This window comes from Hippocampus bargibanti, linkage group LG01 (genome assembly GCF_051943395.1).
Source record: "Hippocampus bargibanti isolate YZ-2025 linkage group LG01, ASM5194339v1, whole genome shotgun sequence".
Lineage (NCBI taxonomy): Eukaryota > Metazoa > Chordata > Actinopteri > Syngnathiformes > Syngnathidae > Hippocampus > Hippocampus bargibanti.
Window position 1 is genome coordinate 7346916 of NC_142734.1, and position 16357 is coordinate 7363272.

The window sequence follows — 16357 nt, forward strand, 5'->3', positions numbered from 1 at the left end:
TTAGACCTACATATTATGTGGACAGAACTGTGACGTAGCCAATGAAACAGTTGTAAGTGATTAAAGTAATAACGTGCATTCCTCCATCCTAGCTGAGGAGTGTTCCACCAAACAGGGCAGCCCCCGTCTTCCTGGTGGTGAAAGGCGAGCTGAAGGCGCAGTCGGACAAGTGATCCGAACTGACTCAGAACGCAAAATAGCGTCTCAAAATTCTGAAGCAGAAGAAACAATGCAGGGCCCTGAAAACATGGAGGTGGAGATTCAAGAGTCTCTTTTTTCTTTGGATGGGGATCGATCCGTAACATTAATAAATTCCGGTTCTGGTGGCCTTCAAAGTGTCGAATCATTCTGTGAGACGCAGTCAGTGTTGCCACCCTCTCGAACATCTGAAGAGAAAGTGGAAAATGTACACCGGTCTGCTGAGCGGCACACGAGTCCATGCCAGGCGCGCCCGTCATCTTCTCATCTTTTACAATCGGACACAGAAGACGGACTCTATATGATAAACATGGAGAAGAGGCTACTACCTCACTCTGAAGAGGAGGAGGAGGATGAAGAAGATGACGATGAGCAAATGAGAAGGCAAGGAGACGATGTGGACATAAAAGAGGAACCACAGGAAGATGACGTGAAGCCGGAATTTCTTCTGGATGAAATGTCCAACATGAGCCACGGAGATGAAAGCAGTAGCGGTTTCCTGGGCTCTCCCGGAGAAGCGGATGCTCACCTTTCTATGGAGCTCGGCCGCTCTGAAACCGATGACTCGCTTCCCTTTGAACCCCTTGGAAGCAATGCAGAGAAAGTGAAGCGTAGGGGATCCCCTGGCCGCTCGAGGGTAAAACAGGTCAGTGTTCATTATCCAATTTATGCTGAGCATATGAGACAAAGCTGATCTGGTGTGCTTTCCTCAGGGTCGAAGCAATAGCTTCCCTGGCAAGCGGCGACCACGAGGAGGTGGTGGAGGGAGAGGGCGGGGTGGGAGGTCTCGCCTCAAAGCCATGGCCTCTTGCATTGATGCCTTTTTGGTGAGCCAACATTTTGTATTGGCTTTACAGAAGGAACTAAAGAATGAAAGAATAACTCATTATTTCGACTTTTCCCCCCTCACATGTCCAAAGCTAAGCATGACGACAGACTCTGGAATAAGTAAGGAAGAGGATGATGAGGAAGATGACACCATGCAGAACACAGTGGTTCTTTTTTCAAACACGGACAAATTTGTGTTGCTCCAAGTATAGTAGCTTCATTTTAAATGCATTAATTTGTATTTTGGTGTATGTGTGCAACTTCAATTATTATTTTTTCCTTTCTCTTTTTCCCACTGTGTGTTTCAGGACATGTGTGTTGTATGCGGTAGCTTTGGAAAGGGCACAGAGGGGCAGTTGTTGGCTTGTGCGCAATGTGCTCAATGTTACCATCCTTACTGTGTGAACAGCAAAGTAAATGCAACTCTAATATGTCTTTACTTCCCCTACTATTAAGCCATGTCCTTTGTAAGCCAAGATATAATCAATGCACTATCTTCTCTAGATCACCAAGACAATGTTGCGCAAGGGCTGGCGCTGTTTGGAATGTATTGTGTGCGAAGTATGTGGCAAGGCTTCGGACCCTTCCCGCCTGCTACTGTGCGATGACTGCGATGTCAGCTATCACACCTACTGCTTGGACCCGCCGCTGCACACAGTGCCCAAGGGAGGTTGGAAATGCAAATGGTAAAGAAGAAAAAAAAAGATTTGAAAGTCGTGTTCAACCTTGTAACTTTGAATGGGGTCAAATGGAAATAAATTCCTAGAATTTTGCATATTATGCAAAGCATTCATCTGACATTGCATTAACTATTCAGAGACACTCAGTTTACTGGCTTCTGTAGCAAAAGAAGATTGTTACACACTCACATTGGAATATGTCGTCTTTTTGAATGGGGATGCATTAATTGGTATCGTGTGATTCTCGACTTTGCAGGTGCGTGTACTGTGTACAATGCGGTTCCAACTCTCCAGGTTTTCACTGTGAGTGGCAGAATAACTACACTCACTGTGGCCCCTGCGCCAGCCTCGTCACCTGTCCAGTATGCAGAGAGAACTTTATGGAGGAGGAGCTGCTCCTGCAGTGTCAGCATTGCGATCGGTGGGTAGTGCGCATTAGAATGAAATAGATTAATAAAATCAAATGAAATATTTATTAGACAGCCACCAATGCTGTCTTTCGGGGACCATGCACTGTATGTTATCTCTCATGAATTAGTTAATGCAGTGTCTGATTTATTGTCTGAATGTCACATGGCTTTCTTCACTTCTGTGTGTCTTGGAAGATGGGTGCATGCAGTCTGTGAAAGTTTATATACCGAAGATGAAGTGGAACAAGCATCCGATGAGGGCTTTGCATGTACATCATGCAGCCCATATGTTCCCAAACCTGTCGGTGAGTCAGAACAAGACCGATGATAAAAAAATGCATGAATTATTGCTGAATGAAATTCCATAAATGCCTGTTTTTTTTTTTTTCACTGTAGTTGAATCGGCAATTATGGCATCAATTCGAATCAAAGAGCCAGGTTTGTGAAACTTTTTAGTCAATTATTTTTGTGAATTCTGTGCTCATTGTTAATTTTCACCTTTACATCGGGAACTTAACAGAGCCGCAGTTCTACCGGTTAGAGGGTGTTTGGCTGACAGAATCAGGAATGTCCCTCCTGCGGACTATCTCCATGTCTCCCTTGCTCAAGAGACGCCAACGTCGCTCTCGCCTTGGCGCTTTGTGTTGTGAAGGAGGCCCTGATGGAATGGATGTGAGAGAAGAAGGAGAAGGGGAAGAGGGAAAAGGTTGGCATATTTTTTGCTTTTCGATTTTAACCAGCCCCGTTTTGCAATAATTGCAATGCTGTTTTTAAACTCAATATTATTTGATCTAGTCTGTGGAGAGTCTATGGATTGTGATGCTAAGATGGAGAACCCTGGAAGCCCTGACAGAGAAGTTGCTGGTGATGGAGTCACGGATGGCATTGCTGAATGTGACGTTCTCAAAGGTGGGGTGGATGAAACGGAAGATGGTAAAAAAAGAAAACGGAAGCCTTACAGGCCTGGTAAGGTCACATTATTTTTCACGATATATTAAAAAAAAACATGTTTAGATAATATATGAATTCATTGCATTAGGAATTGGTGGCTTCATGGTTCGACAACGGAAGTGTCACACACGCTTGAAGAAAGAGTTTTTTGCCCAGCTGGCTGGAGAGACTACTTTAGATGGACAGCCTATAGAGAGAACTATTGAAGAGGGTCAGTAGCAAGAATGGTTGACCGTTTTTCTTGAAAAAGACACACATGATACTTTTGTGCACAAATTAAAGTCATTAATCTGTCCTTGGTTTTGTAATAATATATCTGTTAAATGCTCGTTTCAAAGTATGTGAAGGATTTAGGCCCCCCCAATAAAAAAAAGTGCTTTCACGTTTCAGCCGATTTTGAGAGCGCCGTCCTATCTCATAACTGAAGTGAATGCTAGTCTTGCCCACTTTACTACGGAACCAGTACAAAGTAAGGCTTTTGTTACCATGGTGACAGGGGAGGCACTAGGTTTTTGAACAAAGTATGTGACTTGGAAATGCGAAAGTGGAATTTGTTGTAGGTGAAAAAAATTGCGAATGCTCAAAAAAACTGAAGATTTTTTTTTGAGAGTCACTACTTGATATACTCCACTTATCAATAATCATAATAATCATAATAATAACAATAAATGTAATTTCTAAGCGCCTTTCAAAATTCTCAAGGACACTTTACAGTCACGGAATAAGAACTTTTTTATTTTTTTTACTTTTTTAAATTTGTATTATTTTTTTATTAGTGTATTCCTTAGTGCATGTGGAACATTCTGTGGTCACATCGAACACAAACACTCAACCACCACTAATTAATGTTCAGAGTTTGGAGAAATAAAGAGCTGGTTATGACTTCAAATTGTGAAATTCCAAAGCATTTACTGATTTGTTTATTTTCACACTTGGTGCAGAAACCCACAATAGCGACCCATTTATTTGTCTTCAAAATATTTTTTTATGTTCCCTTTAATATTTCATTTCAATATTTGAATGTTTGAGGGGTGGTTTCAATAATAAATTTGATAATTCACTTAATAATTATAGGACACTGCAGTGCATCATCCATCATACTTCTTAAGAGCTGTTCAGACTAAAATTATCCACCAAGGCCAATTAGTTTTAAAATGTTGTGTATCTGAGCATCCACCATTGTGAACATTCGTCATTTAATAAATTATTTAATTGTTGCTGTGCACAGGACCCCATCCGGACACAGATAACATCATGGACCCTAAACCATTGGAGGGTGAGGAACAGGCTAAGAAACGTCGGGGACGAAAGAAGAGCAAACTTGAAGACATGTTTCCAGCCTATCTCCAGGTGTGTTCATCTGTCTGTGTGTGATCCCTCGAATGAAAAGCCATGGCACTATTTCTCATGTGCAATACTGTGTTTTGGGTGCAGGAGGCTTTCTTCGGAAAGACACTTATAGACTTGAGCAAGAAAGCTGTAATGATAACCCCTGGACAGAGGCCAGCTGCATGCATTCTCCAACCTTCATTACCAAAACCATTGGCATTCAAAACGACTTCCGCAGAAAGTAAGACAAACGACTTGAACGTTGACACAAAATGTAAGTACAAACAAGTGAACTGTTTTTGACTTGTAACCTTATAGCTGAGGCCAAGGATCATATGGTGCATAATCTCAAGCAAGAGGGGGGTGAGGCCCCCCACGCTCAGGGAGAAGGTGCAGGTTGGTAACTGGGACATTTGCCCAAGTTTTGCTTTGTTTTCAATGTATTGTCAATGTACTGTACATATGTTTCAGGAGTCTCTGTGCCATCCTCAATACTGAAGGACCCAGGGTCAACTGATCATCATGACATTGAGGCAGAAAAACATGAAGGTACTCTTCGATGATTCTTTGGACTTAACTGCACACAAAAAAATCTGAGGTTTTGAACGTTTTGCTTCTTTGTTGTTCCATGTCAGCTCTTCCACAAGGAGTAGAGAATCAGGATTCTGAGCAGTTTTTCAGGAAAGTTCTCGGAGTGTCAGAAGGCTCCACTCTGGAAGGTATGAAGCCCATTTCAGAGGGTGAAAAGGGAGAACTCAATTGTCGGTCCCTGCCACAAAGACCTCTTCTCTCAGGTATGTCGAATAGGATGCCTGCGGTTGACCCTATTGTCATCTCATTGGCGTTGGAACATTGATTAAATGACGTTTGATATGAGGTTGATCTTGAAATAAACAATTTTTCTAGGGTCATTGCCCTCAGCTGCAGTTATGGATGCATTCCCTGCCCTTTCTCAGTCACCACTCTTTGACATGCGGTAAGGAAGGGCTACATTTCCTATTCAGCATTGCATGAATTCCAATGAAGCTGAATTTCATCCAATGATAACATCATGTAACCCTTGATTCTCTTAAATTGTGTTCAGAGAAAAAGGAGGGATGTTCAGTCCAAACGGTGGTGAGGAGAGTCCTTTGGCGACTCCATCCACCCCGGCGACTCCTTCCTCGCCGCCAACCCCCACTGAGGCAGAAGGCGATGGACTGTCCTATAACCAGCGCAGTCTTCAGCGATGGGAGAAAGACGAGGAGCTGGGAGAACTATCCACCATTTCCCCTGTTCTTTATGCCAACAGCAACTTTCCCACTCTAAAACAGGACTACCCAGGTGTGTGGGGAAGGCAATTACCATTTGAGAAATACCGTGATACCTCGGCTTACGAACGCTTTAGCTAACGAACGTTTTGCTTTACGAAGGTTAAATTCTCGAGATATATAATCTTGGCATACAAGCTATTTTTCGGGAAACATACGGAGCGCCAGAATGAGTGATGTGTCGTTCGCGAACAAGCCGGTTCTTGGAACTCCTAACAAGGAGCTGGAAATGACAGTCAACTTTTTTTGTCCTCTATTCCCCGCCCCCAGTCTTTGATTAAAGCCGCACAGATTGGTCAAGATCCGTGGTATAGGAGGGAGGGGACACACGCAGCAGTTAGCGGGGGGAGGGCTTACAGAAACACACACGAAAGGGAGATGACAGAGCTTGAAACAAAAAAGCAAAAGTGAAAAAAAAAATCAAAAAACAAAAGTGGAATGCTGAGTAAATGGATAGAAAACGGTGAAATTTGGACTTCAACTTTATTGATAGTTCAAAGGCAGAGTGTAGACTGCAAGGTTAAAATATCCAATCAATCAGGCTCCACAAATAACCCCCACTAGCCCTCTGTACAATTTGAAGAGAACATACAAGCAAGGGAACCAGCTATTAATTAAGTTTCTTTTGTGTCTGCCTGCATCTGTTGCTGTTGCAATATCACAACTTCTAAGATGTACACCCCAGAGCTCCTTGAGACACTTTATGCAAAAAGCTATCCATTCCATCAAGCCATCAACAACCATCACAAAGTTAAATAAAACAACTTTATTATACGGTACTTACAATACAATACCATAGCATATTTATTATACATAAAATAAGGTATATTGTGTGTAGTTTTAAGGCTAAAAATATGTTTTATGGGGACCTGGGAACGGATTATTCTCATTTTAATGTTTTACTGTGGGAAATTAATCTTTGGAATACACACTTTTCACCTTATACACACTTTCTTGGAACCAATTAAGTTGGTGAGCCAAGGTATCACTGTAGTGTTTCAATTTTGCTCAGTTACATATTATAATTTGTATATTTGTTGCATTTTTTTGCCCTTCCCCAGACTGGGCAAGTCGTTGTAAGCAAATCATGAAGATCTGGCGAAAAGTGTCAGCAGCTGACAAGGTTCCTTATCTGGTAGGGTTTCTCGTTGTTTTACTTTTTGCGTAAATTATTGTGGCCTAAAGGTCCTGGAGCTAAATATGTTCATGTTGGCTCTCTCTTTAAATGGATTAAAACCAAACCCATATTTCTACCAGACAATACATTTTATCAAATTTGATTTAACTTGTTGATATTTCAACAGCAAAAGGCCAAAGACAACCGAGCAGCTCAAAGGATCAACAAGGCACAGAAGGTGAGTTCAAACTTTTTGTAGTCATGGCCAGGAAAAGTTTCCAAAAAATCCTTTCTCATTTCTCTTTTCCTGATCTCATAGCAGGCAGAGAGTCAGGTGTGCAGGCCTGTGAAGGCTGAGCCAGGGCGTATGAAAGGGGAAAGACCAAGTTTACACCTCCAGATCCCGCCACCTTCTGGATCTGCATCCATCTCATCTCAGCCAAGCTCGGCAGAAAGCCCGTTTCCTTTCCACCAAGATTCGGGATCCTCCTCTGTCTTTTTCTCAGATGGCATTGCAAAGACGCCAGGATCAGCCGAAATCCATACGGATCCTTTTGCCAAGCTACCCCCTCAGTCACCACGTTCTCACTCCCACCCTCCAACTCCTTTGTCCTATGCCGGGGCCAGTCCCATACAGGCCTCCTCCTCCTCAGGTTATTCCACTTGCGGCCCACAGGGTCCTCCTCAGGGACGGCCAGCCAGTCTTGGCCCCTTTGACATGCAACCAATGACTTCAGGAGCCACCAGGCGGGCTCAGCAGGTTGACCCCTATTTCAGATCACAGTTGCAGCATCAACAAAGTCATTTGTCACAAGGCTCTCAAGAGTCCCTTACCCCCCTCCAAAGTCCTCATTCAAGAAGTGCTGGGATTGGGATTGAGTCCCCCATTTTCTCGCCACCTCATAACGCACATTACGGAGACCCTCAAAGAATTTTGCAGACAGATTACGGCTCATCCCCAATACCCTCAGTTGCATCCTCTCCTGCCAGCCAATATATGAGTGCACCTTCTCCTCGCCCCACTCCCGTCGGAAGACCCGACCTTGGCACTGGGTCCCCTGCTGGGATGCTAGAGTCTGCGGATGGACTATTTAAGGCGCCATTGACACCACGAATGCACCAAGGCGATGGTGTAGTGCTTCCTCCCGGAGCCTCCCCAAACCACCCCTCCGAAGGGTACAGGCAGTCTCCCTCTCACCCTTTCTCTGACCATCACATTCAGTCTCCACTGGCTCCCAAGTTGCAGTCAGGTGACGGTTGTCCTCTTGGACCGCAGAGACATCCGGTAACGCAACAAGAAATGTGCTCGAGAGTTCCCTCCAGCCCACAATCCCAGGGCAGTTGTCAGTCTCCCCACACTCCTGGGGCGCTCTCTAATGATGCTTATTCTGCACAGTCCCCCTTAACCCCACGTTTCCAGTCTCCAGATCACTGTTCTCAGCCACCTTCAAGGCCCCAATCTAGAGACCCTTTCATGACTATCCAAAAACCACCTCGCCCCACGTCTGCTGCACCAGATGGTAGCACAAGTTTCAAAAGCTCACCTAATCCAAATCAGTCACCACAATTCCATTCCAGCGGGAGTCCCATCGGAGATCTTCTTTCTTCCTCAGCACCCCCTCCTCCATTTGGCCCTAGCGCAGGAAGCATACAGATATCCCAACAGCAAGCACCGGGTCAGTCACAGCCACAGCAAACCCAGCCGCAAACACATCTGACGACTGTTGCAGACAACTGCAGTGCTACACGAATGCCTCCTTCTGGACCTCAAGATGCACCTCATCTGCCATCATTGCCAGCTGCTCAAGAAATGGCTGATGTATCAACAGTCCAAGAGCCTGCACTTGTGGGCCTGAGTCCCTCTGAGCTGGAGAAGCACAGACAGGTATGAAAAGTATTGGCCTAAAAATGTTTTTATTTTCTCAATTAACGTGTGTGTGTGTGTGTGTGTGCGTGTGCGTGCGTGCGTGCATACTTTTAGCGTCAGAAATTGAGGGAATTTCTAATTAGACAACAAATGCAACGGAACACCATGAGACAAGAAAAGGAGGCCGCTGCAGCTGCTGCGGGGAACGCCTCTCCTGGATGGCCAGGAGGAGAGATGGGTGCATTTCAACAAGATAAGATCCACAGAGCACCACCACCTTATCCACAGGTACGGTGAAAATAAATGTGTAATACAAAAATACAAATACAGCCCTTGTCATCCTATGTTGGAGATGCATGGACTATTGGGTGGGCAAGCAATCTGGCAAATGGTAATTTCCACACATTATGGTTTCCGTTGTCTTCTTTAATTAGGATCGTGTTGCTGTTAATCCGGTTGGAGCTCAAGCATCTGCAATGGGAAAGCTCCCTGTGAATGCCAGCGGCATGGCTGAGAAGCTCATTTGCCCATCACCCACTGGAACACCTGCAATCATTGATCCAAGCACACTCAGGTTGGCCTTCATTCATTATTCAGTCATCTGTTGCAAATTATCAGAAATGTGGCGTCTATAGGTTGCCTTTCTAACAGCTGTAGGCCCAGTTAGTTTGGAATTCACAATATCTGTTTTTGCCATATCTGATGTGTTTCAGTAACTTAACACTATTGCATTGGCACTGTGTCTATTTTGTTATGGGTAACCCTTTGCACTTCTCTTCATTTCTGTCATTCAGGCCATCAGGGCCCACCAAGCCTCAGGGCATGTTTCCTCGTCCACCATTTCCACCTCAGTGGCATGCTGCAGGACCAAGGAGATTCCCCCACCCTGGCATGGAGGCTATGGCCATAAGGCACAATCTCACTTCTCCTGTCAGCATCCAGGGTATGGAAGGCATGGGTCACGCTCACACCATCATACCCGGGCACGGTGGAGAGAATATGCAAGCAATAGGGCAAGGACCCCCACCACAGTTTATTGAATTAAGACACAATTCACAGAGGCTACCACTTAGACCCCAGTTTATGCCTCGTGGACCTCAACCAAGACAGCGACTCTTTGTCCCACAAGAGGTTCCAGCACCTTATGTTCAGCAGCGTCCCATTGCACATGCTGGTGCTATTCCGTCTGAGGGGGGTGTTGACTCCCAATTGAAATTACAGCAGCATAGTGAACTGTCAGCTTTATTACCTCAGCAGTCTACAGTCCCAGGATCACAGCAGCCCATGGCAGGGACTCCTGGCGTCGGACATCGGCAGCTGTCACAGCCAAGTTTAGTCACAGAACAAACCCAAGCTGTTGTGTCACAACACAACGAGACACTGCCAGAGCCTGACCTTGACGGCCTTGGGGATGCCCCAGGAGATGGAGGTGTGGAGGATGAAGAGGATTTAGGTCTTGATTTGGACCCAGACAAAGGAGATGATGAACTGGGAAACCTGGACAACCTGGAAACTAATGATCCCCATCTTGATGACTTGCTTAATAGTGACGAATTTGACCTGCTGGCTTACACTGACCCCGAACTAGACCAAGGAGACCCCAAAGATGGCTTCTCAGATCAGCTTCGTTTAGTAGAAGCAGAAAGTGAAACTCCGTCAACAGCCTCAGGATCCGCGGGAAAAGAAAAAGCCAACCTGGAATTTGGGCAAGAATCCCTGTCAAAGACACCAGCCCAGCCAGGCACAACAACCACCCAAATGCCATCCTCCCCTAATACAGCTGCCAACTCAAAAGTGAAAGTGGAACCTCTGCCCCCTCAACTCTTGTCAGGGCAGAATGTTGTAAAAGATGAAATGGTAGAGGCTGTCTCTTTGCTATTGGGTGGGAACCCAAATTCGGCCATGCCTGCACAGCAAGATCAGCAGTCAGCTTCCCTCACCTCTGTTCGTTTAGGCGGACCTCCATACCCTCTCCAAGGCCAGGATGGACCCTTGCCTTTTCCCACCGGTGCTGTGCATACAGATATTGGCGACGATACACTTGACCTGCCCGATGTTGGAGGACAACCCTCTGCTGCTGTAGATTTAGCAAAGGTAGAAAGCTCATTGGATGGGGAGCTGCCTCTCCTGATACAAGATCTTCTGGAACATGAGAAGAAAGAGCAGCAGAAGCAGCAACAGCTCAGCTCCCTTCACCAGGGAGGTATGGCTCCTCATTTTCCTTGCGTTCCAAGCCAACAGTCAAATCCACAGGCGCCTGGGCCATTAATGCTTCCGCAACACCACCGTCTGCCATCTCAAGCTGTGATGGGCCAGTCTGGCATGGTACCGCGTGCTCCACACATACTGCAGCATCAACAAAGGCTTCTGGGAACTGCAATGGCACAGTCACCTCACATGATCATGAGCCAGCAGCAAGCCATGGTGAGAATGGGCCAGCCGGGAATGCATGCAGGACTTAGTCACCCACCTCAGCAACCTGTGGTGAAGCAGTCACCTCTGGCCAACAGTTTCTTCCCAGACAAAGGTAACTGCTCTGGCTTTTTATCTGTAATTAAATTCCAACACCTTTCCCCCCACCAACCTCACATCAACCAACAGATTTCTTTGGTGGTATATTTCAGATTTAGACAAATTTGCTACTGATGACATCATGGATCCCATTGCTAAGGCAAAGATGGTGGCTCTTAAGGGTATCAAAAGAGTGTTAGCACAGGACCCCATGGTTGTGCCGTCTGGCATTAACAGGTACTTAAAAAAAACAAAGCAAAAACATCCTTCTTTATACATATATTGAATGTCTTGTTTTCTGTCTTATTTATTTTTAACAGCAGTAAAAACCTGAACCGAACACAATTTTGAATAACACTCAACAAATCACTGTGTTTATGTGTTGATGTCATTGTAGCAATGTTGCCATGTCTGTATGTTTACTTTCTTTACAGGCAACAAGTTTCTCTCCTTGCTCAAAGGCTGTCATCTGCCTCAGGTCCAGATCCAGGTCAAATTTCAACAGGGCCTCCAAAGGTAAGCTAATACGATTGGCAAAGGGAAACATTAAATATGTCCCTTGACATGACCATTCGAATGTATGTGTGTGTTTTTAGGAGGGAGACACCAGTGATCCCACCCAGTCAAGAGCAAACCCTCCTCAGTTTGTTCCAGGAGTTATCAGTATGTACTGCACTGCTATCTTGCTAATGTACCTTGCATATAGATCACTAACATAATTTTCCGGTTGCAGATAATTCTGAACAGCACCAGTATGAGGAATGGCTTGTTCATACTCAGCAATTACTCCAAATGCAGTTAAAATTTTTGGAAGAGCAAATTGGAGTCCATCGAAAATCACGTAAGGCGCTTTGCGCTAAACAACGCACTGCCAAGAAAGCTGGCAGAGAGTTTGCTGAGTCTGATGCTGAGAAACTCAAGTTAGTCACAGAAGAGCAAAGTAAAATTCAGAAACAGCTTGACCAGGTATATCAATTAAAAAAACATCAACCAGTAATTCATAAATTCATTACGCTGAAACCAAAACTCTGTTTTGCTCCAGGTACGGAAGCAACAGAAGGAGCACACCAATCTCATTGCTGAGTATAGAAGTAAGCAACAGCAGCAACAAGGCCCGGGTCTTCTTTCCCCTGGACATTCTGCCCAGGCAACCCAACCTCACATGTTTCCCAAATTACCTGGGCAGATGATGATGAATCAACAGGGAGGACCAGTCATTAGCCAGCACCCTGGTATGATTCCCCAAGGTGGAATGCCCGTCCGAATGCCCCAATGTCAGCCTTACATCGCAAGAGCCCAACCTCAGCTTCCGGTACCTCTTGGAACCAACGGTCCTAGGCCCACATGTCCACCCGGTGCTCCAACTGGATTCTTCTCACAGGGGCCACCTGGACTGCAGGGTGCTGACCCCAGGCTTCTCCAAGAAAGGCAGCTTCAGCATAGGATGCACATGGCAAAGCTCCAGCAGCAACAACAAGCGATGATGGGCCAGCAGCAACACCGAAATCAACAGTCAGCCTTAATAACTCAGCCACAGCCTGCTTTGATGGGCAACCCACTTGGATCTCAGCAGCAGACAAATCTTCAACAGGATATGTTAGCCAGCCAAGTAAATCAGCAGAGCATCGCTCAAGTTCCACAAGTAATGAGTGCAGCCCCAACTGTGGCCCCACCACATCAGAACTTTAGTGCTGCCCCGCCCAATAACCAGCCTCAAGTCATGGCGGCTTCTCAACCTGGCTTGACTGGAAACCATCCAGTTTCACAAGAGCAGCAGAGGGCTCCAATGATGGGTCAGCAAGGAATTATTGTCTCTCCAGGTCATGTTGTCCTCAGGGGGCCACAGGCTCAGATGGCTCAACAACAGAACATTCTGGCACAAAGGGTGCTTTCATCTCAACAGCAGCAGCAGCAGAATGTCACAAAATCCTTTGGTCAACTTCAGCAGCAATCCATGACACAACAAAGGCTACAAACACCATTGAGGATTCAATCAAGTCAAGAGCAAGGACGGCTTTCCCAACCCTCTACGCCACAAATGGGCTCATCCCCCTCAACAGGCCAGACCACGCCGCAGACATTAGGAGGTACAGATGGTCAAATGGGGGTTAATAAAGACGATGACATCCTCAGCCCGGAAAACCAAACCCCATCACAGCATAGCGGATGCTCTACCCCTAATCACATGACTCAAGTAGGCCCAGCAAATGATCAGCAACCTGATTTGGGCCCACAATCACTTCATCAGCAACACCAAGACCCGGCATATGTGGTGCAGCAACAAACACAACTTCCTGATCAACAAACCAGTTTGGGTTTGAATCAACAGGCAAGTGTCGTTCAGCAACAGCCACAGAGGCAAGATCCGGATACTACTGACAAGCCCGCGGTGATGGTGGTTAAAGAAGAAGGGAAATCTGTGGATTTCTTAGCCCAGCAGCAACAACAGTGCCTTCAAACTCCTCAGAATGTTATGCAACATTCTCCTGATCCCAACATCCAGCAACAGATTATTGGCCTGCCACAATCGATGTTATTGAATCATCCTCAACAGCAAACCCTGATTACACAGCAGCAGAAACAACAGGCCATGGTGGGAATGATCAGAGCTCAGCAGCAAGGGATGGTAGCACAGAGAGCTGCGGTCCCACCTGTAGCAGTACGCCCTCCTATCAACCTCCAGGTGCAGGCTATCATTGCTCAAAATCCACAGCTGCGCAATCTCCCCCCAAATCAACAGTTACAGCACATTCAGGCAATGATTGCCCAGAGACAGCTCCACCAAGCACAACAAAATCAGTTGAGACATCACATGTTACCGGGACAGGCGCCACATCCTGGAAAGCAAATGGTGCGAATGGAAGGGCAACATATACCGTATGGTGCCACGGGGAAACCAGGAGGTATGTGCGCTCAGCAACAGAGCGGTTCTCCTCAGTTCCAACCGAGAATGATGATCCCAGGGCAACCACAGCCGCAAATAGCGGAGGCTATCCAACATCCGGTTATGAGAGGACAGTTACCGCTGCCACGCTCTCCGATGGACCACAGCCGCATGATCAGGCCCACATCACCTCGTCAGTCACTACCGATGCACCCGGGTGACCTCAGAAACCCCCTGAACCAAGTCGCAGGGATGCGTCCATCGACGCCTAACCAGAACCAACAGCAGCAGCAGACGCTCGGCTCCCCTGCAGGAGTCCGCATGCAGGGATCACCTGCCCATGTATATTCTCCAAGAGGTTCTTTTGGCATGAGCCCCTCACATCAATTCCATGTCACAACACCTTCGATAGCCGACAACAGAGCTGGAAGGGGAAGTCCATACAATCAAGTTAAATCGTCTCCGCTCAGGTCACCGGGATCCAAGACTCCAGTTGAATGTGCTGGGTTGAAAATTGAATCGCAGACATCCGTTAGTGAAACACCCCCAACAACTACTGTGATTCCAAATGGTCCTCAGACAGGATCAAATGTTCAACAACAGTCAACACAAGTTGCAGAAAGCCATGCTCCTCACCCACTGCATGACTCTAGCGACGGGGATCTATGCAAGTTGACGCTGCAAAACATTAAACAGGAACCAAGGGAGGTAGACTGTGATGGTGCAGGAGAAGCCCACTCTGGTGCTATAAAGCGAGAAGCGACAGCTGACGTGGTTTCTTCTGGGAGCAACTCAGCATTTATGAATGCAGATGACACCAGACCTGAAACTGGACAACAATTGCTGCAGAAACTCTTGAGAACAAAGAACCTTCAGCTTGCTGCCCAGAGACCTTCTGATGGCATTCACAATGAGATCAATGGCCACATCAACAGCAAGCTGGCAATGCTGGAACAAAAACTTCAAGGGACGCCACGAAATATGGAGGTACGTTTTCTTTTCATTGACGGCTAAGGAGTATCCATTTATTTATTTTCCCCTTGGAGTTCTTTGATGGTGATGAACTTCAATGAAAAGAATACAGAAGTGATACTGTTTGGTCCCAGTGGCTCATGTACATCTCAGCCTGTAGACTTGGGCCTCCTGGCTTCTTATCAGAAGTCAACAGTCTCAAATGTGGGTCTTAAGCTGGATAGTGACTTTAAACTTCACAGCTAAATTGGTGGTGTTGTTAAATCCAGCTTCTTTTATCTTTGGCCAATGGCTAAAATAAAACCTCTCCTTTCTCATGAGCACCTTGATGCAGTAATTCGTACCTTTGTCACATCTCGGCTCGATTACTGTGATGCAGGGGCCGGGAACCCTTTTGACTCAGACAGCCATACAAGCAAAATATTTAGAAATGTTTTTCAGTAAGAGCCACACACACATGCACGCACACGAAAACACACACACGCGCGTGCACACACACACATACATATATTTATATGTATGTGTGATTTCAATAAAATGTCAGAATAAAAGCCAACTTGCCAGGTCCATACGCAAAGTTACTGCTCGCTAGCCTGTACACTGCTCATTAGCTTTCACACTTGCTTTCTGCTGTCTCGCAGAGTATACTGATGCCAATATTAGCATGCGGCTTGTCAAAGTGCCACTAATAATCGACTTTTTCATCGATGATATTGTTTCATTGCAAATTAGAATCACGGCAGAACCTTTTCTCTCGACAAAGGCGAATCCTTCGGTCCATTCAACTTTGAAGTGTACGATTCTCATCTTCTTTTTTCACTCATCCGTTTATTCAAAAGGGGGCGTTTACCTGTTTTGACATCAATGGCACCTTAGTCAGTATCATTAAATCAAATTGCGCTTTCAGCCAATCTAGGTCAGTATCATCCGATCCAAACAGGAAATTAATAGCGAAAAAGCAAGAATATGTATTTAGTTTGAACTGCGAGCCAGATGCAACCATCAAAAGAGCCATAGCTCAGGAGCCATAGGTTCCTGACCCCTGCTGTAATGCGTTTTACTTTGAAGTCGGCCAATCCTCCATGAAGCGTCTTCAGCTGGTCCAGAATTCTGTTGCTCGCCGCTTGACTGGTACTCGTAAGATGGAGCACATAACTCCTACTCTGGCATCCCTTCACTAGCTCCCTATTCATTTTAGAGTTATTTTGAAGATCTTATTGTTTGTTTCAAAATCTTTAAAGGGCCTCGCTATACGAACATCTTTAAACATCTTTTTGCATCGTTTTGTTTTTCTTGGACT

At 45.8% G+C, this 16357-nt stretch overlaps 1 protein-coding gene across 2 annotated transcripts in view; it reads left to right on the forward strand.

The window, feature by feature from the left end:
* kmt2d (lysine (K)-specific methyltransferase 2D) overlaps positions 1-16357 on the forward strand; it is a 42225-nt gene that overhangs the window by 7522 nt on the left and 18346 nt on the right. The window contains exons 12-40 of one of the 2 annotated variants that reach the window (XM_088993097.1): positions 93-844; positions 912-1025; positions 1119-1232; positions 1335-1439; positions 1531-1712; positions 1963-2127; positions 2312-2421; positions 2513-2554; positions 2637-2822; positions 2912-3082; positions 3156-3278; positions 4296-4417; positions 4502-4637; positions 4715-4792; positions 4868-4945; positions 5032-5190; positions 5303-5372; positions 5481-5719; positions 6768-6841; positions 7011-7061; positions 7146-8708; positions 8805-8978; positions 9125-9264; positions 9485-11217; positions 11315-11438; positions 11636-11717; positions 11798-11864; positions 11935-12167; positions 12244-15072. In XM_088993097.1, coding sequence (XP_088849223.1) covers positions 93-844; positions 912-1025; positions 1119-1232; positions 1335-1439; positions 1531-1712; positions 1963-2127; positions 2312-2421; positions 2513-2554; positions 2637-2822; positions 2912-3082; positions 3156-3278; positions 4296-4417; positions 4502-4637; positions 4715-4792; positions 4868-4945; positions 5032-5190; positions 5303-5372; positions 5481-5719; positions 6768-6841; positions 7011-7061; positions 7146-8708; positions 8805-8978; positions 9125-9264; positions 9485-11217; positions 11315-11438; positions 11636-11717; positions 11798-11864; positions 11935-12167; positions 12244-15072 — 10016 coding nt within the window. Of the gene's footprint in view, positions 1-92; positions 845-911; positions 1026-1118; positions 1233-1334; positions 1440-1530; positions 1713-1962; positions 2128-2311; positions 2422-2512; positions 2555-2636; positions 2823-2911; positions 3083-3155; positions 3279-4295; positions 4418-4501; positions 4638-4714; positions 4793-4867; positions 4946-5031; positions 5191-5302; positions 5373-5480; positions 5720-6767; positions 6842-7010; positions 7062-7142; positions 8709-8804; positions 8979-9124; positions 9265-9484; positions 11218-11314; positions 11439-11635; positions 11718-11797; positions 11865-11934; positions 12168-12243; positions 15073-16357 lie in introns of both variants that reach the window. The other variant, XM_088993090.1, reaches the window with a different exon arrangement.